A 24,847-nucleotide genomic window follows, 5' to 3' on the forward strand; every position below is an offset into this window, starting at 1 on the left:
CTTGATTCCACGTGCGAAGAAAGCAAATAGCCCTTGTCATGCTTCACTGTTACAACTATGTACCTTTCTGATGAACCAGTTGGTGAGCAGTTGCAGCTTTCTGCAAAAAGGTTTCTGCAAATCGATGGTGGAGTTTTTCCTCTGTCTTCATAAGATGAATGGAAAATAAATACTCCTGTTAAAAAGGTGACTGGGAAGGGAATACACGTGCCTGTAGATGTATATTGAGAATACAGAGACCAAGATTACAGGCCTGTCTGTTTTGAACCTGTGCAACAGAAATGATCCATCCACGCACCACTGCTGCCTCCAGCTTTCCTGGCTGTTTGTGGGCTTTCTTCCAAACGCAGATGGACACAAAGGAGTCGTTAGGTGTATTTTCATATTCCTTCTCTTTTGAGGTCCTCTCTGTGATAAGTGGCTTCAGGTTGTTATAACGCATTCTTTTAATTTTTGGCTTCCAAGGTGTTTTAAGGATATAACCTCGATTTGTTGCTCATAACTTTGAGTAAGTTATGTAATGGTCCTTTCTGAAAAATCTCCGAAGAGACTATGGGACCTGGAATTCCAGTTCTTATCTGGAATTAATAATAATACTGGCAATAATACTGTACATTATACAGATGATGGGGTTTATGCATTTGGACTTAAAATACTTCATAACTTAAAAGTTAATAATAAGGGTGAAGTTGTCAGAGAATTTCAAAGGGTATTTTCCACCATTACTGGAATCTAGACACAGTTTTACTAGTCGTGCCTGTACCTGCGAGTCAGTCTCTCCACAGCAATTTAAAATTAAAACAATTGAAGCAAAGATCCAAAGCTGCTTTTCTTTATCTTTCACAAACTGTGAAATTGATTGAATCAAGAAATGAACTGACTGAAGCAGAAGGCCTTGGTGATTTGATGCATTTACCTGACAACTCACTTTCTTTAGCTTAGAGTTGAAAGTTGGGTGCCTGCAGAGAAGCCTGCACTGTCTGCAAGGTGCCTTGTGCAGGATGTGAAATCACCTGCCCCTGCTTGTCCTGTTTTATCCAAACTTGGGCTGAGACTTCCCTATACCGTCCCCAGGGGCCGTACCCTCTCCTCTTTCCCGACATATCTGATGCCTTGCCAGGTTTCTGCCAGAAGGAAATAAATAACTCAGGCAAGTCAAGTGTATCTACTTGTGCAGCTTGGATTGGGAATTACTTCAGTTGCTTCCTGCAGACAGGAGAAGCAGCAGCAGCTCCCTGCAGCCTGGAGGCGGGAGCCTGTTGGGCACGGCATCGTGCCCCAGCGGTGTCCCTCCCTTGGCGCGGGAACCGGCCTGGCATCGCGGTGCCAGCTCGGCTGACTGCAGGCCGCGCGCCTCCTCGTCTCCCTCCCGCAGCCAGCAGCCGGCCGCCGAGGGGACGGGCCGGGGCCGTGCAGCGGTGCCCGCGCCCAGCAGGTGGGGCTGCAGCCTGCGCCGTGCTCCGCAGCGACGCGTGCTGCCTGCAGCCGCTGCCTCCGGCCTGCCCGTTGAACCGGCAGGCTGAGCGATCATGAACGGTTTGTTAATGTGTGCTGCGGCGGGTTTTTGAACGGCGTCGTTCTGTTCCTCTCAGTTCTCCCTCGGAGAGCACCGGTTTTGCTTCACACGTTCCACTCCCTACTTGATCGGTGTCCTGGGCCCGTCTGGGCACAAGAGGAAAGCAAGGGAGTACAGAGAAGTTGGGTTTTTTATTTTAATTTTTTCCACATTTGGCAACAGAAGTTAAGAGCTGCTTTGCCATCTTGTGTGATGGTGCATTATGTGGGAAGTCTGGGCATCCTTTCAAGGCAATGGAGGCAGCAAAGCTTACAGCTACAGCACTCTGAATAGTGTCAAACCTTTTGGCTTGCCTGGGTGGCTTTGAGTGAAGAGTCTTGGGTTGCAAGTAAAATGTACAGTATAGTTTAAGTAAATAACGGAACTTATTTTTTTAATATATTTTTTATTAAAACGTTTAAGAGAACAACAGAAACACAAAAGCAGCGGGTTGGACACACATGCTTTACAGGATCTGTGGCCTAGATAGGTAAACTGCATACTGGGTTCCCAAACTAAATATCTTGAGTTAACAAGTGCCTTCAGCTATGCCGAATGACAAGGACTTTCTTAGAGATCTCATTTAAACTAGTAATTAATTTTTTATGTATCTGATTTAGGGGGGGGAAAAAAAAAAGGGCTACTTTTAGATGAACTTCAGTAAGTGGTTCTGAAAGTATTTCAGGTAGCCTGACATGTACGTTTCCACTTTTACCCTAGTAAATATGTGTGAGGAACTCTGTTTCACGGAATGGCAAAGAGATCACCTTGGCAGGGGACGAGTTCAGTGCAACTTCACAGGATCAGTGATGAGGATCAGAAACCATGGGTTAAGTTAAGGTCTGTTACAACCAAAGGAAACTGCATTACTCTTATTTCAGTGGAGTTTTTCCCTGATTTTCTGATTGCCGGCAGAACCAGATCCTAAATAGTCGGCTTTGTATGTAGGTTTGAATCCTGAGCGTGACCCAGACTTGCTTTCTGCCATGTAGCATAGTTGCCATCTGAACTGCTTTGTACCAGCTTAATGGTGAACAGAATTTTTGCTTGCTTTAAGCTTCTTGAACTGGACCCTGAAATACCTTGTCAGCTCATATGTCATTGTTCTGGAAGAAAAAAAAGCAGACAAGGATAATCTAATTTTTATTACAGAAGATGTTTATTAATTATTCTAGTGAGTACTCAGAGGAATGCTAGGCAGCAACCAGCAGTATCTTGAAAAATTTTGGTGAGCTGTATCTTCCTCAACTCCTGCGTATGTAGCTATGGAAGTAGTGTGCAAGTTTACAGAGGGTAATGGGAAAGCACTATGGGTTTATTCTTTGTTGTGGTGTGCCCAAACCTTTATTAGACCTGTATAAGGCCAGCTCTTGTTCTGCCTTCTCTCACTGCTGCCTACAGCCCTCTTGGGAAGCGGTGTGAGGAAAGATGCTGCTGTGCAGATGCAAAGTGAAGTGATGAGAGGGAGCGTTCTTCCTCTGTCCCTGTGAGAAAGGGGACCTGTGAGAAAGTTGCCCTGCCTCTTTGCTGTCCTCCTCTGGGCAAAATCTGTCTCTTTGGCGGAACCAAAGATTAGAGTCTCGGAAGAAAAAATAAATTATTACCTTCCTCTGATATAATTAAGAAAAAGAAGTCATACTCTTGTAATGCAACTTAGATTAGTGAGCTGCTGAGAAGCCTAGTATTTCTCTTCTCACTGCAGTATAAACTGACTTCTTTCCTTTTTCATTGTTCTTCTGAACAAGACTGCATTTGGTATACTGCTCTATGTTATTTCTATCACTTGAATATCTCCCATAATTTACTTGGGAAATATGTGCTATTAAGTTAATGTTCTTCTTGCAACATGAAACACATTTATGTTTAATGACTGCTATTTTTCTTACGATTAGTTGTAATTAGTCGCTCTGAAATTAGGAGAATTTAGATTGTTTTTATGCTCTCAATGCTCCTTACAAAATGTTGATGATGAGAGTGAATATCAAGGGACAGAGCTGACATTAAAAATGGTCTTGTTTGCTAATAGCTACAGACTGTATTCATAGTGTTTTGGTCTGTGTTTGAGTAGCTGTGTTGTGAAAGTACAAGTAAAGATTAAAAAAAGAAAAACTGTCAAGGGCACTATTCAAGAAAATAGTGGGAAATTTTTGTTATTTTTTTTGAAGTGAGGATATATTGATTTAAAGCAAAACATTAAAAAATTGAAGGAAAAAACCCCAAGCCATGCTTTTTCCAAGTCATCAATGATTTCAAACAATTATCCACCCGTAGTCCCCGCGTCATCCTCTTGGAGGCAGTGAATACATGAATGACACTTGTAAGCAAACTTGGTATGTGACTAGTCTGGTGAAAAAAGAAAATGCTTATGGAGGAATTTATTGTAGGTGGAGTGGGGAAGGGTTTCAAAATGGAATTGTTTACAACTATTGCCACTTGTTGCACTAGCCCCAAGCACATGAGTGTGCATAAGTATAGTCTTGTATCAAAAATCTCTGCAGAATTCATTTGCTGACAGCTTTTAATCTCTCTTGAGGGGCAGTTATGTTGTGGTAAAGAACCAATGTTCAAGACGTCCAGTAACTAGATGTTCTAGAGTTCAAAACAAAAATACAGCTCGTCACCTGCCATGGTTTCTCTAAGCGCGGACTTGTCATTTTTATTCACTGTATCTTTCCAACAGTGATTGTATACAAAAATGAATGAAATAATATTAAAAAAATAAGTTAACTTTTTTTTTACTATTTTTATCTTGCAAAAATAACTCAGATACTCTGTATAGTAAGTAGCCTCATCTGGGAACAGATCCTGCCAAAATTTCTTTCATAGTTGTCTCATGACACAGTGGTGTGTTTGGATAACTGTACAGGTATTATAATAAAAAAAACCCCATGTCCTTCTATATCTTTGTAAACTTGATTCACGATTACATCTGATTCTTATTACACTGTGTATTTCAAATCTCTGAGAGTGTGAGTCTGCACAGTGGCACATGCCCTCTTACCTTTTTCGGGAAAGAAAACAAATGAAGTACCTGAAAAAACAAAAGGATTTACACTGTGGGAAGGCTCTGTGGGAGTAGGAAGAGCATGAATTTAATAAGCCATGGAGATTTTTCATAGTAAGTATTTAAAAATGATTATTATTTTTGAAAGGCAAAGGCATTGGTTGTGTGATGTCATGCTTTTAGTTGCTGATTTTTTTTCTTTTGAGGAGGACAAATACTTAATCTGCCAGTCTGTACAGATAGGTCAGTATGCTGAAATTCCTCTAGGCGTTTATGCTTCTTTTTAGCAGATACCGTATTTGTATAAATCTAATGGGCTTTGTCAGTTACGTGGTTAAAGAGTACTTATTTGTTAATCTGCGTAATTGTAAATTAATCTTATTTAGAAAAGCTGTAAGGAATCATTAATTTTTATTGCTGGATTTTTCCCAGTAGCAAACCACCACAATACAGGCTACAGCTTCTCCTCTGTCTCGTGCTCATTGTAGAAGAGACAGAGCTATTTTTAACATTTACACAGGCTAGATAAATGATTCTTCGTTCTGTGTGGTTTGGAGCTGGATCTGTGAAGCGTTTCATAATCATACCCTTTTTATGGTTTGTTTGAATTTGATCACTAGCTGATTTCATGCATTGATAATGACTGCTTAGGTTGCCTGTTTCTCAGCATAAATTCACCTCAGACTTCTACTTTGACAGTGCTCTGTGTTTCCGTCCGCGTGAAGATACAGAACTGAAATTGCTTTGCTTTCTTTACAAATGACTCAGTGTGCTTGTCCTTCCCTAAAATGTTGCCAGCGTGTGAAGGATTTTCAATGAGCAATGCTATAAGCCAGCATCTGGGAAGGTTTGGAGCTGCACTGGTGTGCCAGTGCACTGTGACAGAGGAGCAGGGCTGGAGCCAAGGCTCTGTAGCACTGTAGATCATATTGGTCACATACTGGAAGTTTTGTTTATGTAACTTAGTTCCATTTGAGCTCGTTAAATACTATTGCCATAATGTGGAGTGGACTTCCCAGCAGAGGTGAGTATGATTATTTTTTTTAATTAAACTTCACTGAATTGCATTGTGATATGACATTAGTAGTGAATGCTTACATGTTCAGCAGTATTTCTGTATGCGTGTCATTTGTATTTTAGTTACTCCAGTGGAAATGTTAAGAAAGACGACAATGTATGTAATGCATACACTTGTTCTCTTCTTATTTCAATATTCAGAATAACTCTAAATACGTGGCAAGCTCCCTTTCCTTGCTTGCTGTTTACAGAGGGCATCTTTTCAGTAGGTGTCTTCTCATGTGTATTATGTGTTTTTAAAATGTGTCGATGGTGCTGTATTGTTGTTATACAAAAAAAACTAATTGACAGTGTGACTAAATACCCCTTGCAAGAGCTTGCTTTCTGGCTTGTTAAATCTCAAATTATAGTTATAATTACATACAAAGCACAAGAGCTGTTGGATTCTTCAGATAAGCTATGAAAGTCAAGAAGGAAATAAATTGTATACTGGATTTGACGTGTTGTCTATGTCTGTCATTGTTAATATTAAAAGTTATGACCTGTCGTGCCCAGGATAGCATCCGATAATTCATTTGCACTGACAGCTTGCTTTGAGAGGGGTATAAAATTACTGTCGCTTCTCCCTAATCAGTTAAATTTGAGATTTAGTGCAGTAAGTTTTATTTAAGGGAACAGATATTGTGCTGAAGGTAGTCTGGGAAGTTGTAGTAGTAAATCTTTCAGCTTGAAAGAAGCATTATCGAGAACTAAATGAACTTTGTACCTGGTTTTTAAAAAAAGAAAGTTTGAGAATTTCATCTATAGCAGAACACGCAAAATGATTAAACTCATTAAGCACTATTGTTCTGCTAATATGCTGAGTTTGTTGTGAGACCTGCTATGACTGTATTTGGATCTTCTGATAGTATTTTAGTAAGAAAGCTGAAAGAAGCTTCTGGGAAGAAGCTGAAAAATACTTATTAAAATGTTTTTCTTGCTTGCTAAAAATGTCTGTGCTTTCTGTGTAAAGACTGCTGTGTTTTTTGTTGGTTTTTTTATAAGGAACTAGGACAGCTCATGCATTTTCCTGCTAAATATATTTATGAGGCAGCTGTTTTATAGCTTTCAGCTCCAAAGTTATAGATAAGTGTGTATTTGTTTGACAGAAGATTCGAGAATTTCCATTTACTGCCAGTACATGTAAAGCTTGGCTAAGCAGACTGCATCAGAAGCACACACCATTTGTATTAGCCAATCTGTCTTTGCAAGTCCCAGGGCCACTATCTTGCTAGAAGCCACTGTGTGCTTTTGAAAGCATGAAATTAGTTTTATACTGAGCACATGGTTTCTCATTTAGCAGTTCTTTTTATGGTAATGGTCAATTTCTGGTTCAGTGCCAGAATTTTGGTGTTCTGTCAAAGCTGATAGCTTCTGCTAAGGTGTTCTTTGGAGATAACCTCCGCTCTCCCCTCCCTCCCCCCCCAACAAGAAAGAAAAACATACAAGAAAGAAACAACTGACAAAATAAAGAAAAAAGCAGGTAGGGGGGGGAATCTAGGGAGATCATCATAATGGAGAATTGTCCCCAGTGACCTAGAGTATTCACATTTGGAGTTGTTTTGTAGTTTTTCATATAACATTCCTAAGCATACGTTTGTCATTTGTGACATCAAAATGTTAAATTGTCACCTTCTTAAAATTCATATAGAATTTTTAAATCACTTTGCAAGAAACTTCTACTGTGACATGGAAAATTACTATCCCCTGATGATATCTTACTCTGTGTGTTTATTCAGTGATCAAAGGCAAAGTGCACTTGACGCACGTCTGTGAAGCACCCTAAACATTCAGGAGAGACATTCTAGAATGCAACTGTAGAACGTGTTAGAGAGTCTATCTGGAAACTTTTAGGAATTGCTGTAAGTTGTTAGTAAATACGTATTACAGAAGGCTTTAAAAAAAAGTATGATTTGTAAATTGATTAGGCAGCTGTTTTTTAACTTGTATTTCATTCTTAAAATTATATAATAATTAGAGTTGGAAGGGACCCTAAAATGTCATCTAGTCTAATTCCCCTGCCATGACCAGGGACACCTGCAGCTACATCACATTGCTCAGAGCCCTGTCCAGCCTGACCTTGAGTGTCTCCAGGGACAGGTCATGCACCACCTCTGTGGGCAACCTGTGCCGGTGCCTCATTACCCTTAGCATAAAAAGCTTTTTCCTTATATCCAGACTAAACCTTCCCTTGTCCTGTCACCACAGACCCTACTAAAGAGTCTGTCACCTTTCTTACAGCCCCCCTTTAGATATTGAAAGGCCACTCTCAGGTCTGCCCAGAGCCTCCTCTTCTCCACGCTGAACAGTCCTAGCTCTCTCAACCTGTCTCAACCTTGTAGGAGAGGTGTTGCGTCTGTTGGATTGTTTCTGCGGCTCTCCTCTGGATGTCCTCTAACAGGTCCATGTCTCGCCTTACTGAGGACTCCAGACCTGGACGCAGTACTCCAGGTGAGCTCTCACCAGTGCAAAGTAGAGGGGTAGGATCACCTCCCTCGACGAGCTGGCCACACTGCTTTTGATGCAGTCCAGGATGGGGTTGGCTTTCTGGGCTATGAGTGTGCATTGCTGGTTCGTGTCCAGCTTCCCATCCAACAGTACCCCCAAGTCCTTTTCAGCAGAGTTGTGCTCAATTTTTTCATCCCTCAACTTGTACTGATAGTGATGATTGCTGTGACTTAGATGGCTTTGTTGAATATTATGAGGTTTTCCTGGGCCCACTGCTAGAGCCTATCTAGGCCTCCCATCCCTAAGTTGTCTCAGCCACACCACGCTGGTTTGTGTCATCTGCAAACTTGCTGAGGGTGCACTTGATCCCACTGTTGACGTCATTGATAGAGGTATTATAGAGCACCGATGGCAGTACTGACTCCTGAGTGATACCGCTCATCACTGATCTCCATACGGACACTAAGCTATAGATGACCACTCTCTGAGTACAGTCTTGCAACCAGTTCCTCATCCACTGAACAGTTCAACTAATCAAATCCACAGACTTCCAATTTGGAGAGAAGGATGTTGGGGGGACTGTGTCAAAGGCCTTACTGAAGTCCAGAACAATGATTCTTCTTTCTGATGCAGTTATGCCATCATTGAAAGACACTAGGTTGGTCAGGCAGGACTTGCCCTTGGTGAAGCCATGCTGGTTGTCTCATATCACCTTTATCTCTTCCATATACCTTAGCATAGCTTCCAGGAGGATCTGTTCTGTGATCTTCCTCAGCACAGAAGTGAGGCTGAATCATGAGAGAACATTCTAGCTCTGCCAGGTTAAAAACTATTCCTTTAATAGCAGCTACTCATAGTGAAAAATGAAGGTGATTAATATTATACTGTGTTAGGCTTCACTAGGATTACTTTGTCCAGTTTACATTAATCTCTGTTGTATATTAGGAAACCTTAAACTGTGCTGCTTTTAATAAGAGTTTCCATAATTTTGACTTGATCCTGCAATGGGCAATTTTTATGATACAGTTATATATATATATATTTTGCCAAATTGTGTCAACTGAGGGCAAAATCTGTGTTTTGTATGGAAGAGCTGGTGGGCTGTAGAGCTGATGGGTTTCATCTCTAAGTGCTGAGGAAAAATCCTGATCAGCTACCAATATACTTTTTTGGGAAAGAAGCTGGAGGTCAACCTGCTAAGAAATAAACTGAAGTGGATGTAGCAGTTTTTGATTTTTCCATCATCGTGGAGGAAGAAGTGGAATCTCTGGAGACTGCTGCTAAAAGTCTCTTGGAAGGTAGCAGAATATCAGTTCAACAAAGCCACTTTCTCAAAGTCATGGTTTTTTGGAGCATCCTGTAGTCATGAAATAGATGCAAGCTGACAGCTTGTTTTTTATACAGCTTGAAAAAAGATGGTTGCTGTCATTTTAGGACCTTTGAATAAATATATGGTTGCTGTCATTTTAGGACTTCTGAATAAATTTGCTTGCTATTCTCCAGCACATGTTTAAAGGCTACCAGGCAGAAAACATCGTTATGAACATTTGGAAAATGATGTGTGACATGTCACTACCATGACATATAAAACTTGTTTTATTTCTTTAAGTACTTAAGCTAGAATTCCTTTCTTTGTCCTTTTATTCTTTGTGAGATTCTTTTATACATGCTTTTTATAGCTATAAATATATGCTTGTCACATTTCAAGCTGGCTAGTTCTTTGTTCCAAGACTTTGTTGCATGTAAGGTACTTTCAGCTCCAGAGATCTTGCATCTTTTTCCAAGCGTCTTTATTGCTGCATATTTCCCTTCCTGTCATTTCACATTGGTATGTAATGAGAGAAGCAAGAGCCAGAATGCTAGTTAAACTGGACAGAGCTTCCTGGTAGGGAGCTCTACAGCTTCAAGAGAGCATTTCTGTATCAGATTGCCAATTTTCACATGGCACCATAACTTGAATTTCTTCTCCTTTAGAAGACATAAATGTTAATGCAGAGGATCTTTTATTGTTTGAGTGTTCTGGGGATAGCAGCTTCGCTACTGCAGGTTTACTTACAAGAAGATCCTGAAAAAGAGCATACTGTAAGCTAAAAGGAAAAAATAACCGGGGAAGTGGTTTAGAGTTGTAAGCAATTCCATGCTGATGACTTGACTTTGTGACTTGAGACGAGGCAAGCTCTGTGTGGAAATCTTGAATTTGCATTTTTCAATGAAGGTCATTGGTGATTCCTGCCAAGAGGGCAGAGCAGGGTAAGCTGACACTGTGGCAACCCTGTGGAAGCCTTCTGCTGAAGCTGGAGTTTCAGCATGTTGTTCCCTGCCGATAAGCCAGAAAGCCAGGCAGGAGTTGAGATGTTCTGGAAGCCTCACCCAGAATGTTCAGCCAAGAAGCTGTGCTTTTTTCTGTACTCTTTCTGTTCTGCTGGATTCTGAGCAGTGCTCATAACATGTCTTTCAAGAGAAAATGAACCAAATAATTTCCCTTTGATGTAGGTTTTTTGTTCCTCTTTTCTGACATGAGGAAAGCAGAGTACTTTTTGATCTGTAAGGGCGTAAGAAGGTTGTTTTTGTATTGACACCAGCAGTTGGGCAGCTAAAAGGCTAAATTCATTAGCCTTGGGTAGATCTTGGACCTACCCTGAGTATAGCTTTTGTTTGTGAAGGATCAGTGCTTAATGCTTTTTCAAATTAAGGATCGATACTTTTTGAATTCATTGAGTATGTTGTAGGAGATAGGGGAGTGAAAAGAGATCACTGTGAAAGCTTGATGGGCAAACGTTTCTTGCTAGGCAATGTGAAAATGACAGACTTCTGGCTGGACGAGAATTCTTGGTGTGATGCATTTTGTCATATCACAAAATGCATATCACTTAGTCGTGTCTGCAGTATCTCTGAACAGCGTATGAGACTTAAGCTCAGATCAGTACACAAGCTTGAAGTCCTGCTCTTGAAGGATTGGTGGTTAACAGCTGTTTACATGTCCAGGGAATTCTGAGTTCTTTGTGGTTTTTTTGTTTGTGTGTTGCTTTGTTTTGTTTCTCCCTTGTGCTACAGTTGTTCAGTTGTATACTATTCATATTCTTACTGAGCTAGAAGAAGAGACAGAGGACATGTCCCTCGTGTGCTGTTTAGAACCTTTTCTTGAGCCAAGGACCTATGCAGGAGCTCTTCCCTGCTCCTTTAAAAATAAATAAATTATACATAGAAATTAGCAGCCTATGTGGTTTCCTGTAAAGGGATTTAATGCAGGATAATGCTACTATTGTTTCCCTTCTGCTTTCTTCAAGCATTCATTAATAGCACAATTCAGAATTCCAAACTTATTGTCTGGAAACCTGTGAATTTCACTCAGGGACATCCATTTCCTTTCTTTCTTCAGAAGAAATCCATGAAGGGTGTTCCTAAAAGTGTTTTTCATTTTCATTTTACTCAACTTGGATTTTAAATTTTTGCATATGGCAGTCAACTTCTCACTTAGCGTAGAGTGTTCTCACTGATGGCATCCCGAATTATGTTGTTTCATAATAGGTAGAATGAAATCGTGGTCCTGGAACTGAGTAGAAAAGGAGTTTATTTTTTATCAGCAGGATAGACTTAAGTAGACTGTGGAGAAAATAAAGAGGTGAGGAAGATTTCTAGGCTTTAGAGTGGCACATCTGGATAAAGAGTCACAGAAATCACTTCATCAAGAAAACGCGGACTAGTTGGAAAGAACTGAAGTTTATTGTTAGGAATTGTAATTAGTGTATTATGGCCAAATTTGTTAGTGGCAAGGCTGGAGCCTGGTGTGTCGCTAGTTAAGGTTCTGGATAGTAACAGTCTGCATTGCATTAAGCAATCATTGTATTGGCCTCTATTTATTTATTTAGTTAAAGAAACGTAAGTAGCACTTGGCACCTGTGTACCCAGATTACTTCTGAAAATAAGATACAAGCTTCTCAGTCACTTTGGCTAGTAAGCAGGGCACAGGCTTCAGAAATGCCAAAGCTGAAACACCAGAAACGTATTTCCTGAAGATTAAATCATTATGGAAGCATTCTGGGCTTTTTTTGTTATAGATATGGTTAACAGGAATGTTTATCTGAAACTTGTAATACCAGATTTTTTGTTAAGAACTATTGACAGAAACAAGATTTGGCAGAAACAACTAAATATTTTTGTTGCTTCTTCACTTTGTTTATCATTTGCTAGCATTTGCTCATTTTAATGATTTCTCCTTTCTAGCAAGTATCTCTCTTTGGAAGGAAGATTTTTGCTCCTGTTTATTTCCTTCTTCCTCAGGAGAAACAAGTGAAAAGACTTTGTTGTAGAGATGACTTAATATTACTTTTGATGGGGAAAAATATCTTGGTTGACGTTGTTCTCTCTATTACATAGCAGACTTCTATGCTGAAACCATTGTTACTGCATGGAATCAAAGCAGTTGGTATCGTTATGTGGGGAATGTTTTTGAATTGAATGATCAGTGATGGTTAAAATCCAAATTAATAAAGTAATAATTTAGCAACTGTTTATGAATTGCCTGTAATCTAATTATGATTTGTAAGGGAATATTTACTCATGAATATTTGGGTGGAAAAGCTATTGATCTAAATGCTTTATAAATTCCTAAATTCTAGAAAATGTCCATTGCAAATAGGCAGTGCTTGATACTTGTGGTGTTTCACATTGTTCACCATCAGTTATTCAGCTGAGGCGGAAACATCCTGCAGCTCTACAAATATATCAAGATGCCCACTAGCAAAGTGATAACAACTAGAGAAGAATAATGAACCTTTTCAAGTATTTTGTGTTGCTTTGTATTTGAATAGCAAGAGATAAGTATTTGAATAAATATGATGTACTTCACCTTTTTATCTGTGTTTAGAAACAAAATCTAATGTACTGGTTTTTTATCTTTAAAAGTCCATTTTATGCCTAATAGGCATGTTATTAAATTGAACAGCATTCAAAAGCCATTAAGAATGGCTTTCTAAGTAATAATTTTGTCAGATGATTTAACTTTTATCTTTTTTTTCAAGTAAAAACTCTAGCCACCTTCACTGAAAGAAGAAGAAGAAAGAAAAGCTTTGTGGAGTTCTTTGATTGCTGGTTTAGATTTGCCTGGATAGTGGTCTTTTATGTTCAAGAAATACATTTGGAGGACTGTTAATTTATGGAAGACCAAGCATCACTCTGAAATTTACAGACCTATTTGAAGTTAAGGTTATAGATTTCAGTCACACTTTATGTCAAGATTCCAATGGCAGAAGGAAAGAGCAGATTTTAGTAAAGTTCCTGTCTGTTGCACTTTATTGCGCTGGGCTCCTACCCTGGAAAAGACAGGCCGCGTTTATAATCATAACTTGCATCTTTTATGCTTAAATGCTTAGTAGGTTATGGAATGACAGACTTTCTTACACTCAATGTAGTAATTTTTCCCTTTTTAATATTTTGCTCTAGAAATATGTTATAATTATCCAGACTTAGTGTGAGTGGATGATTTGGGCAAGTAGAACCCAATTCTACTATTTCTACTTCTCTCCCCATTTGAAAACCTGGAGTTACTTTGATGGTGAGCACACTACTCTGGTTGCTTCAAGTCTTCCCTTTGCATTGTTGGTGCAGCTTATCAAAGTTACTTTAGCTGTTTTATATAGCTACGATAGAAATGCAAATGACAAGAATTGTCATGAATTAATTGAATAACTAAAGAGTGGGGAGCAAGAGTGTGTTCTTCCTGCTGGTTGCCGATTAGCAGCCAGTTCAACTGCTCTGAGTCTGATCCCTCCTGCACCAGAGGTTTTCATTCTCAAGACTGACAGCTGTGTACTACACAGAAGGGAGCTGATCCAGCTCCCCTGAAAGAGGATATGCCTCATTTGTTCAACACTGATCTCTCTGTGGCAAAGGCACTGCTGGAAAAATGTCAGGGATTTGGAAAGATTGAGTGAGGTGCCTGTGTGCAAGGCAGAGAGCGTGCACTGAACTTAGGTGAAAAAACAGCAATGTGTAGTGTCCTGAATAGTCACGAAGCATGTAGCTGGAAGTGTTGTGTTGTAAAATGCACCACAATAGCAAATCCTGATGAGTGGTGTTAATCTGTAAGAAACTGACGACGTATTGCAAATACACTACCTCTACTTAAATTGAAATTCTTTTATTCATACATTATTTTCTAGACCGTCTATTGAATGAACATGTAGTTTACTGCCTACCGTTAATAGAGTTCTAGGGTCAGTAAAAATTGTTTTGCAAACTCAAGATTTCAGGTGTCACAGCTATGTAAGAGGACATCTGGTAACAGTGTAGACACACAGTGGAGGACTGTTTGAAGAACCACTGAAATCTTTCTTTTTCCGTCTTTTTTTCTTCTTTTTTCCTCTTTGTCCTTGCTGTTTAATGCTCAAGGAACATGCTTGTGCCATTGTGGCGGAGAACAATTTGCTGCCAGAATGAAATTAAGTCTGAAGGGACATCTACTAATTAACTGAAAATAATGAGAACAATCTTCCTGTTACACAGATCAAAGTGAACTTGTTATCAAGAAGTTTGGAAGTCAAGGATATTGTAAGCTATGTATGGTCTAGCCTGATTCTCTTTGTATAAACAAAATCAGAATCGAACTCGTATCCACTGGGTCTGGAAGATTCTGAGGACCAAAGGAATCACCAAGTCTTTATCTCCTTAATTCTTTCAGTTCCTTCTTTAGAAGAAATTTCGTTCTCTAGAATGTAACTGTGTGGTGTTAAGTCCAGTAACTCTGCAATTGAACTAGAACACGTTATTTAGAGAAACATCCAAGTTCAATTTAAGCACTTCAGGACTCGATAAATTCAGTTGTTATGCTACTGAATTGTTTAAATTACCCATTAACTTTACAGCTGAGAATTGCATTTTAATACTAATCTGAATTTTCAGATTACAAGCCAGGAGGTGTCTTTTCCTCCCTATTAGCTCACCTATTTGATACATTCTCCTTTTTTGCCCAGGTAACTTGGGCAAGTCCATCACTGTTTGTATTAAGTGTGCTGCTGCAAACACAAATCATGTAACATCTGGAAGGAGTATCTATTACTTTTTAATAACTTGGTTCATACCACTGATCTCAGGAACTCTCTGATGAATGAGAATTACAGCTTTGCCTCCTCAATAGCAAAATGGTGGGTCCTGGTTTTTTTTTTTTTTTTTTTTTTTAAATCTTCGCAATGTGCTCATACCGGTCCTAGATACTCTTTCATCTAGAACTGCATGCATAAAGCTCTCTTTCTCCGTATCAAGTTAGGAGTGTGCTACCAGTACTTCTCAAGACTTTTCTGGACTTCTACTTTCTTTCCTCTCCTGCAGTGAATTTTCAGCTGGCAAGGTCAAACTTTTCTCAGAGAGCTCTTGTGAAGGTACGGTTGTTTTCCAGGTTGAATCCACTGCCTGTGGTATACCTGGCTTGCTTTGTTCTTTTGTAGAGGTTAGCCTCCATTTCTAACACTGTATGTTAAATATGGAAAGGCAGCCATGGAGCAGCTCTATGTCCACTTCTTGATACTGTCCAGGATGGCATTTACATATTATTGTGCAGTGATTTCCAGTACTTAAACATATTGTAACTATTGTTGCATTTTTTTGCGGATGCATGATGCTTAATATTTTGATATTAAGGGGAGTTTAGTTTTAGTTGGAGTTCCTTTTATATCGTGTTCAACATTTCACATAACTTTCTCAGTATTAGTTTCAAAGACTCTTTTTTATCTAAACTGTATTTTCAATAAAGAAAGACACAGAAAACAGGGAATACAATATCTTCTGCCTATTTTCTGATCAGTTTGTAAGGACGTGGCATGTGATTTACCTGATAGAAACTTTCTTTTATTTTACCTGAAGTTTGGAACTGGCCATCCACAATCCAATCATGTAAATAATTTCATAGAATCATCTTTTTCATTTCATCAATACTAGTACCTGGTATGCTTGCCAGATACTCCTTGATATTTTCCCATTTCATCTGGATTCTTTAGGAACAGTATCACGCCATGTGATATTCAGGCTATTATCCTTGGGATGTCTTCAGCTCTTTTGGAGCACGTTCATAGCACCCACATCCATCCATCGATCCACCACAAAGCCTTCTTTCTGTAGTCTGTGGGAGGAGTGGAAGCACAGTGTAAGCATATTAATTTATTTGGATGACTAATTCCTTCCTGTTTTACTTAAAATAGTGCTTAGAATTTAGTTGCGTAGAACCTTTTGGACAACATGTCCCTGTTAACAGGCTTATTCTTAAGCCTGTGACTGTAAAGCATGATGCTAATCTTTCTATACTTTGCAAATTGATGTTCAGGATTTCTGACTCCAAAGAGCCTCCTGCCAGAATGTGGCATTTTTCGGTTAGCAAACTTTCTCACAAGTAAACTGAAGTGGAAAAGCTCTATACATTTAAATTTTGTTGTGAATTTATTTATATTATTTCTGTATTACTTCCAAACTTGACCTTTTAGTGTAATAAGCTGCTGATTGATTATCTAAACCCACACTTTGGTGTCGGGGTGATCCCTGATCCATATGCATACCTCTATTCAGAGTGTAAGGATTTTGAGAGTGCAGGCCACTGATAAATCCAAAAAATGTTTCAGTTTGGTGTTTTAAGGAGGAAAAATCACAGCTAAGGTTGTATAAGAAAACGAAGTTATTTTGCAGCAGCTTATACTGTGGGGGAGTTTTTAGTCAAACTAAAACAGAGTTCTCTCTTCTGTTTGCCCTTGAATGTCTGGTATGAGTTGCTCAGTTCTGAATTGCCTATGTTTTTTGTGCCATATGAGCTCTACCTCTAGTTCTCTGTACGGTAGTTACACCAGGCCAGTTACTTTTTTTTTCTAGGACAGTGTCTTACATTCTTGTTGTCTAAACTGAAAACAATATGTTGTCTCTTCATGTGATCTTGTGGAAGTATCTCCTCCCTTTTTCTTACATTTTTCTTTGTGCTAAATTTCTGAACTGATTTTTTTTTTTTTCTGGACAGTGAAGTCAAAATGTGGAGAGCTTCCGTGGGATTTATGTTCCTTTAGCTGTAGAATTTACTTCAGTTTAACATGTATAAAGTTTTTTAAAAATATAACTACTCACTGATTTTTTTTTTTAAATGACCAGCCTAATGCTGCCTGTTACGCTTCATGTTTCAGCTCTGAAAGTATCTGAGTACTTTGAAATACCAAATGTTGGAAGTTGCTCGTAACTGTTGAACAAAAAGATTTCTTTTTTGGTAAATAAAACATTCATAGCAAGTGAGAAGTTGGAAGGAAAGTATTTTCATCTCAGGTAATGAGATTGGCTCAGTTCCTTTAAAATGACAACACACAGAAGTGTTTTTCCTCTTCTTTGTCATCCATCATCCACAAGTACATCTGAGGTTTCTAGTCTTCGGCTTAAACTGCTGTTAAGTTTTCATTATAAATGTGCCACCTACTAGAGCAAAAGGCCCGTCAGCAAATATTTATTAATGTTATCTTCTCCCAGACACATTTGCATAGTAATTTCTTGCTAGATTTCCGTGCTTCTGGTTGTCAAATCTATACTGCTTATTGTCAGCTTCACCATAGGGTTTGAAAATGGTAATAAGAATTGGTGGGGATGTGAAGCATGGAGACCTAATAAAATGTCTTTAAAAACAAAAGCCAGAAGTGATATTGTAAGAAATAATAAAAAATACTTGCCAGTGAATATCCAATAAGGGGAACTTTCGTATGGAGATACTGTGTGTCCTGATGTCAAAAATGTGTAATTGTTCTTATAGCCTTCTAAGGGGAAAGAATCCCTGCCACCAAAACAAAAAAAACCCCACCCAACAACAATAAAAACTTTAAACAAGATTTTAGATAACTTTCTGTATTTTTTTTAATGTCTTCAGCATTGTCTTGGTAGAGGACCTGCTGCAATCATCTCTATAAAGGAGAAGCATTTCAATTCAGAGATGCTTGTCTTTTATGCCATAACAATCAGCTGAGTGGTTCTTTGTATTGCAGGCACATCTTAAAGTCCGTGGTTGTGTTATGCTAGACTTGTAAAATTATGAGAAAAAAACTTTTACCGTCCCAATTTTAAGATCTACTTTGAAACAATCCACAAAAGCATTGGATAACATCTAGAAATAATCAGTCTTCTTCACAACAAGAATATCACTTGATTTGTAATGCAATCTCTTCCTACCTTGGGCTGTGGTGCCTAGGGAATGTTGCTCTTACCTAGGTTTTCAGCATCCTGATTCCAGGTCCTCAATGATATATGCAGAGTCCAGATTTCATACTTGCTGTACCGTAAAATTCTCTTATACTTCGGGAGAAATATAAACTTACAGTTGCATAAATTTGGAAGGTTTTGTAAACGCAGGTTTGTAAACTACTCATCACAATCTGTTTGTGTATACTGCCTGTTCATTCTTTTAATCTGTCAAGTGTTTTTAAGCTACTTTTTGGTCATGAGATGCTGCGATGGTGTTAAACATTTGGTCTAAGTATCTCAATGTAAGGATCTACAAGTGACTATCGAAGCTGGAGTGACTGCTGATAGGTCTACACTGTCTGTCTGGGATGCCACAATAATCTGAAGGAGCTACTAGTATGATGATTTCCCTCTAGTTCAGAGCCTCTTTCTCGGTGCTCAAGGGAGGAATCATTGAATGGCCAATTTCAGGCTGTTGGATGAAAGAAATTTAACTTTAGGGGTGTTTTCTGAAGTGTGCAACTGAACCATTACCAACATTTACGTTTTAATATATATTTACTTGTCTTTAAAGAGTGTCAAATTTGTGAGCAAAACTTGCATGTTGATTTTTTTTTCAGTGCTACATGAAAAAGGAAAAGCATGTTGATAGGCTAAGTGAAGTAAATATCTTTAAAGGAGTTGGAGATCTTTAAATGAAAAACTTTATAGAAATACAGTGATAGTTATTTTTTATTTTCCCATTGCTGATCTATCTCCGCCTTGAGCCACTTTCTTGGAGAGTAAACTTTTTTTCCTTCTCATATCTCACCTGGTTTTATGTTGAGTAATCCTGCTCATGGAAAATACAAATTACTTTTTTTCTTTGTTAGGTGACTGTGTACTCTTCTACAGATTTGTGTAACAGGATGGGATATATATTTGGCATTGCTCCAGGTAGGGAGCCCTTGGAGTAGGCTGGGGCAGTTCTTCAGGAAACATGCTGCTTGCAGGAACAGGGCTTGTGTTTCCACTGGCTGGAAAAGTAGAAACATCAGCTGGAGTCATTAACATCATTGTCTTTAGGGGTGCCTGTAGCTGATCTGCCTACTTTCCCAGAATGAGCCACGGAAGCCAGTAAATAAGGCAATAAAGTATTTCATAGGTAGTAAATCTTAAACACCAGAAGAAAATAAGATCTAAATGATTCTGAGAAGAACACAGTTCTTTCAAATGTTAGGAGACTGAGTTGTGTGGAAAGGGTATGGATAAAGAAAATCTGTGCTATTTTTATGGGAGATGGTAAAGACTGTATCACAGGAAGCTTCTGAAATGCTTTTAAATGTTTCAATAATGAAAAAAACAGAAAAGGGAAGTAAGTCCTAAGCAATGTCTTTAAGTGTTTTCACTTTCAGTACACGAACATAACTAAAGGAAATACCTGAGTGCAAGAACGTATCCCAAGGAGATATTGGAAATAAGCAGAGTACAGTATTACAGAGCTTAAAAATAAGAAATCAAGTTCTGCATACCGCTCTGTGGGCATGTGGAATTGATTCAATGTGTATTTTCTCATATATGGGCTTTCGGGGGTGAAGACGTGACCTAATATATTATAGAAGCCATTGTTCAAAGCATGGTTTGATTTTCAAAATGATTTGATTTTTAGTCTTTTATCCAATGGGTTAAAATAGCAGCATTTCAATTTAGATTTCTATAAGGATAGGTATGCTTATGTGTAATATACACACCAAAATCCAAAAATAGCTAAAGATAATTCCTGAGCACAAAACTGAGGCGGGCAGAGAAGTACTATACTAGTAATCTAAGCAGTGATAGATGATTACATTGAATTGCAATTAGTTCAGAGTTGCAAATATTCATAATCAGGGCTTACGCTATTTGTTTCTCTTTCTAGTTAATTTCCTTTTATGCTTCAGCATAGCAAATATACTGGGGAATTCAGGACTGCAGCATCTAGCAAGAGCAGAAAAATATGTACCAGTTCAAATCACTGAGACATATGTCTGCCTTACCTGTCTTTCATAAAATAATTGCAACATTTTAATTACTGCAGTTCAAAAATGTGGCAAGATTTTTTCTAGAGAAACTTCTAGAAGTATGTGTTTCTATCTTATCCCTGGAGTTCAAGGCCAGGTTGCATGGAGTCCTGGGCAGCCTGAGCTAGTGCGTGGCAACCCTGCCCATGATGGAGGAGTTGTAACTGGGTAACTGTTAAGATTCCTTCCAGCCCAAGCCGTTCTGTGATTCTGTTTTGAAAGTCAATAATTTGGGTCTTTGACTTAAATTTTGATGAGTTTCTACAGTATCCTCAAAATATTTTTTTCTCCGTTTGTGTTTTGCAACCATAAATAAGACTACAATTTTGTCTGCCAACCCGGAAGAACTGTTTGCTAGTTACCTTCGAGTTGTTGATATGGAAGCTAAACAAGTGTGCATAAAATTTCGTTCTATTCATTTTATTACACACTCCTGATGACTGTCAAACTAAATGGGCATTAAGTATGACATCTCAGAGTTACACTGAAAAGTGTTGAGTATTTGTTGTATGTAATTCTTACTTCAAACAGGAGGAAACTGCAAGGAAGGTAAGTTTTATGAAGCAAATATATAATGATATATGATGTATATTGGGATGTGTGTGGGGAGGAGGATTTAGGTATAACAAATTTGAGTGCCTGTATCTTGTGCTTGCAACATTGGCGTTGAATTGTTGAGTGCTTTTTAAAAATTATTTTGTTATTTTTTTAGTCCTACTAATCTCTATGGCCTTTGTCAACCCTACATTCACTCTAATTTTTGTCAGCTGAGAATAATGATGTGGCTATGGTTGTCAACAGCTTGGACATACTGTTAGGAAGATTTCCTCCAGAGTTTCATTCCTGGGAATGAAGGTGACAGTTTTGGGATTGCATTTATGCTCTGAAGGACTAAGCTGGTCCTTATCTGCAACTGGAAAGGGAGCAACTGCCTTCATTGTTTGCTATATTAGATAAAGATTTTTCTGCTTCCCCAAGTGTAAGAGATTGCAGAGTGGAGAGCATAAGGAGTTAGAACGTGCAACTGCTTTTCTCCATCCATGCAATGACCTGGGTCTAGCTGATCACCCTCCTTTTTCATGCTGCCAGTTAAAACCTCTATCTCTTTCCAGTGCAGCGAGTTCAACTTTCTGTCTAGATTTCTTTTGAATAGGAATTTTAACATGGCATGTTTTACAAAAGGAGGTTGATTTTTTTTTTCTTTTCCATGTGTTGAAAACACAAGCTTGGTAAGCTAATTTGACATCAGTGGTAGGTGTTACTGTCTACTCCTCTCATGCTTTTTCTGTCATATTAAGCTTAGCCTGGCAATGGCTGTGGAGCGGTATGCACAATTAGCATGCCTTGGTGGCATTGTCCCTAATGTTGGGGACATTGATGGTTTCAATCTGTTTGTAGGGAATACTGCTATTCTGAGTTTAAAGGTGACGGGTTGGTCTTGTTTACATAGCTTGTTTGTATCTTTAACGTGTCCCGTGTAGTTGCCTTCAGATATTCTCTGTCCTTCAATTATCTTCTCAACTTAGCAACAGATCAAAGTGGAATTATCACTTGCAAAATTAGATCTGAGAAGAAATGTTCCATTGTAGCTTCATGAGACTCAAGCTGAATCACACTGTCGTATGAAAGCATTGTGCACAGTTTAGCTGTTGCACAAGAATAAACTCTAGGTTATGCCAACTGCTACTATTAATTAGTTTTTAAATTCTATCTCTGAGGCAGAGTTACAGATCCATGTGCCATAGAAATCCGTAGAATTTTGCCTTTGAGCCTGTGAGACTTCAGAGTTTTTTTTTGAAGTTTTCTGTTGCCAAGCTGCTTTGTACTGAGCACTCTTCAGGGAATGTTTCTTTGGCTCACTTGTTTTCTGCTCCAGAAATGTGTTCCTGATTTCCCCATTCGAGGTGGTCATGTACAAAGCATTGAGGAGCTTGATATTTCTGCTTTTGGCTGGACCAGACTGTCTTCACACGCATATGGAAAGCATTAAGCTATCTTAGCATATGAATATTAAATTGGCAAAAGCCTGTATAATATTGCAAAATTATTCTTTATGGATGAATTAGGTCTTGATTTTTCAATCAGTGGCTGTTTTATTTGTGATAGACCACAGGAATGACTAATATGATAATCTTAAAAGAAAAATTGATGTTACAGGGCAAGCTGGCTTACAGTTTCTGTTTAAAAACAGACGCACAAAAAAAACCCCAAAACAATAAAAAAATCCTTGTTATTCTTGCATGATAATATGAGTCTTAATTCATTCGTGAACATGGAGTGCACTTTTTTTCTTTAAATTTCAGCTTTGAGTTATATTTGAGGGGGGAGGGAGGGAAGCCACCTTAACTGAAAACTTCTTGATGGTTCATATCAGCAGTATGAATATTAAAAATAGTACAGCCAGGAATACTCAAGTTCATCCTGTGCATATCAGCTTAATGGTTAAACTAAGTGGCATACATTTGAGTTTCAGCAAGGATTAGTGTGGCAAGGTTTGTAATGCAACAGAGTACTTGAACATATGCTGAAGTTTTTATGCAACTGTCTTGAATCTTTCTATTTAAAATGTGGGTTTCTCTGCAGTTACTCAAAGGCAGTAAAAACCAGTGCAACCTCTGATACCCTGGAGCCTTACCAGTGGTACTGGCACCATTGGGATTGTAGGTTCCAGTAAGATCAAACACTGAGGCACGTTCTCCAGCTGGTTTTGGCTAATCCTGAGTAAGATGTGAAAAATTTCATGTTCAGCGTGTCATAGTTGGAGACTTCTTGGAACAGGTGCAACTTTATGCGAATTCTGATTATGGCACCTTCTTTTGTGATTTGTGAGCTTGGTAGATCATTTGCATTTTTAAGAAATGCCACAATGTGATTTTATTGAGATGTGCTGAAGTCAATATATGAAGAGGTACTGATGTGACTAAGCACTACACAATTGATGGAAAATGGCTTCTAATGTGTTTCTAGATTCTATTTTCAGTTCTCAAAGTTGATTAAATAAATAAAGTCTAAAGTAGATGAATTTCTATAGTAAAGTAGAAAATTCTGCATTTTTAAAACCTTATAAACTTTGACTTGTATTACTCTTTCTAAATGTATCAGCGGTATTACTCAAATTCAGACAGTATGTTCTCTTTTATTTAGCTAAATTCAAGTTTTGAATTTAGCTGATAAACCTCTCAATTTTTATCTAGTTTTATTCTTTAGTGGCAGACTCATAATTGTACCCAATTTTGTGTTGGATAACTTCAAAGGAAAAAAACTTCAGTTCCTAACTTTTCATTTTATGTTGAAATAACAAATCTTACATCAGCTCTGAGTTGATGTGATTGAAGTGTGCAGCATTGCTGCATGCTTTTGTTTATTGTTGCACATATATCAAGGTACACAAAAATTACAATGTGTAAGAAATTGCACGCTGCCTAGAATATTTCCTAGTAATCTTTTTTCTCCATTAATACCATTCACATTTATCATAATAAGTATACATTTCTTAGATTTACAACTTTGTGGGTTTTATTTATTTATTTGTACATAAACAGAGTACATTCAAAAGGCTTCAAATCTTTACAATATTAGGTGCATGGTTATTTTGGAAATTTCATTTTGTTTAAGAATGTTTGCAGGCCTTAGGATTATGGTACTGAAATTTAAGTCAGTACCTCTGTAAGATATATGTATTCAGTGAACGTGTGGCTTATCAGAATTTCATAAGACCAAAGACCTAAAATAAATAAATATGCAACGCTTCAACCCAGGTTAACCAAAGGAGAGTGGGGAGCATAAGAGGTTCTGTATGTTACTAATCTACTTATCCAGATAGTTATCCAGATAACTATTTTTGGATTGTCCCTCTTGCAGCTGTGGCTATTGAAAACCAATTTAATCCTGGATAATGCGGTATTGGTGCTTTTCACGCTATATATTTTCCCATATAAATTAAATGTCAGTCAATTCATAATCGTTATCCTTTTTTATTATTATTATTTGGAGATCCAGAATTTATTAGTATATGCATAGAATAACTGTGGGCCACCTAAGCTCTACTGGGACGCGTACTGAGCACAGCTGCACAACAGCGCGCTCCTCCTTGATGTATGGAATAGTGCTCTGGATAAAACCAGAACACTGACACCTTACAAAGCAAACTACAGGTTAAACTGCAACCAGGGTAAATATTTGAATAAAAAACACGGAGAAGAAAGTTCTGTAGGGACATCCTAGCAATATCTAAAAAGAGCCCGGAAGGACAATCCCATTGATTTTATTCTTATCATAATGACCTTGTAGTTTGCATTAATGGTTTCCAAACTTGACTGAAGAGCTTGCAGAACAGTTCTGTTTGTCTCCATTCAAGGATAAAGTAATGTAGAACTGAAAAAACAGACTAATATTTAGTTTGTTCTCTAGATCTTTAATGTATACTTTAATTTGCATGGGTGTAGGAACAATGAAAATGTATTCCTATAATCTGAACAAGACTGAAATGTAGTTCATCTGTGTTAAGTTACATATTTCTTTTTAATGATCTGGAAGTCATCAGGAACTATAATAAGC

The 24,847-nt window shown here is 38.2% G+C and overlaps 1 protein-coding gene across 4 annotated transcripts in view; it reads left to right on the forward strand.

The window, feature by feature from the left end:
- ZNF385B (zinc finger protein 385B) overlaps nucleotides 1–24,847 on the forward strand; it is a 126,661-nt gene that overhangs the window by 1,772 nt on the left and 100,042 nt on the right. Inside the window, exons 1-2 of one of the 4 annotated variants that reach the window (XM_021399558.1) lie at nucleotides 1,586–1,697; nucleotides 2,276–2,395. The exons of 1 other annotated variant lie outside the window; for it this stretch is intronic. Coding sequence is in view for 1 of the 3 variants with exons in the window: in XM_021399553.1 (XP_021255228.1) it covers nucleotides 5,559–5,583 (25 nt within the window). In the remaining 2 variants the exon portion in view is untranslated. Of the gene's footprint in view, nucleotides 1–1,585; nucleotides 1,698–2,275; nucleotides 2,396–5,277; nucleotides 5,584–24,847 lie in introns of those variants that run through there. 2 more of the 4 variants (XM_021399564.1, XM_021399553.1) reach the window with 2 other exon arrangements.

Source organism: Numida meleagris, chromosome 5, assembly GCF_002078875.1.
Source record: "Numida meleagris isolate 19003 breed g44 Domestic line chromosome 5, NumMel1.0, whole genome shotgun sequence".
NCBI classification, from domain to species: Eukaryota; Metazoa; Chordata; class Aves; order Galliformes; family Numididae; genus Numida; species Numida meleagris.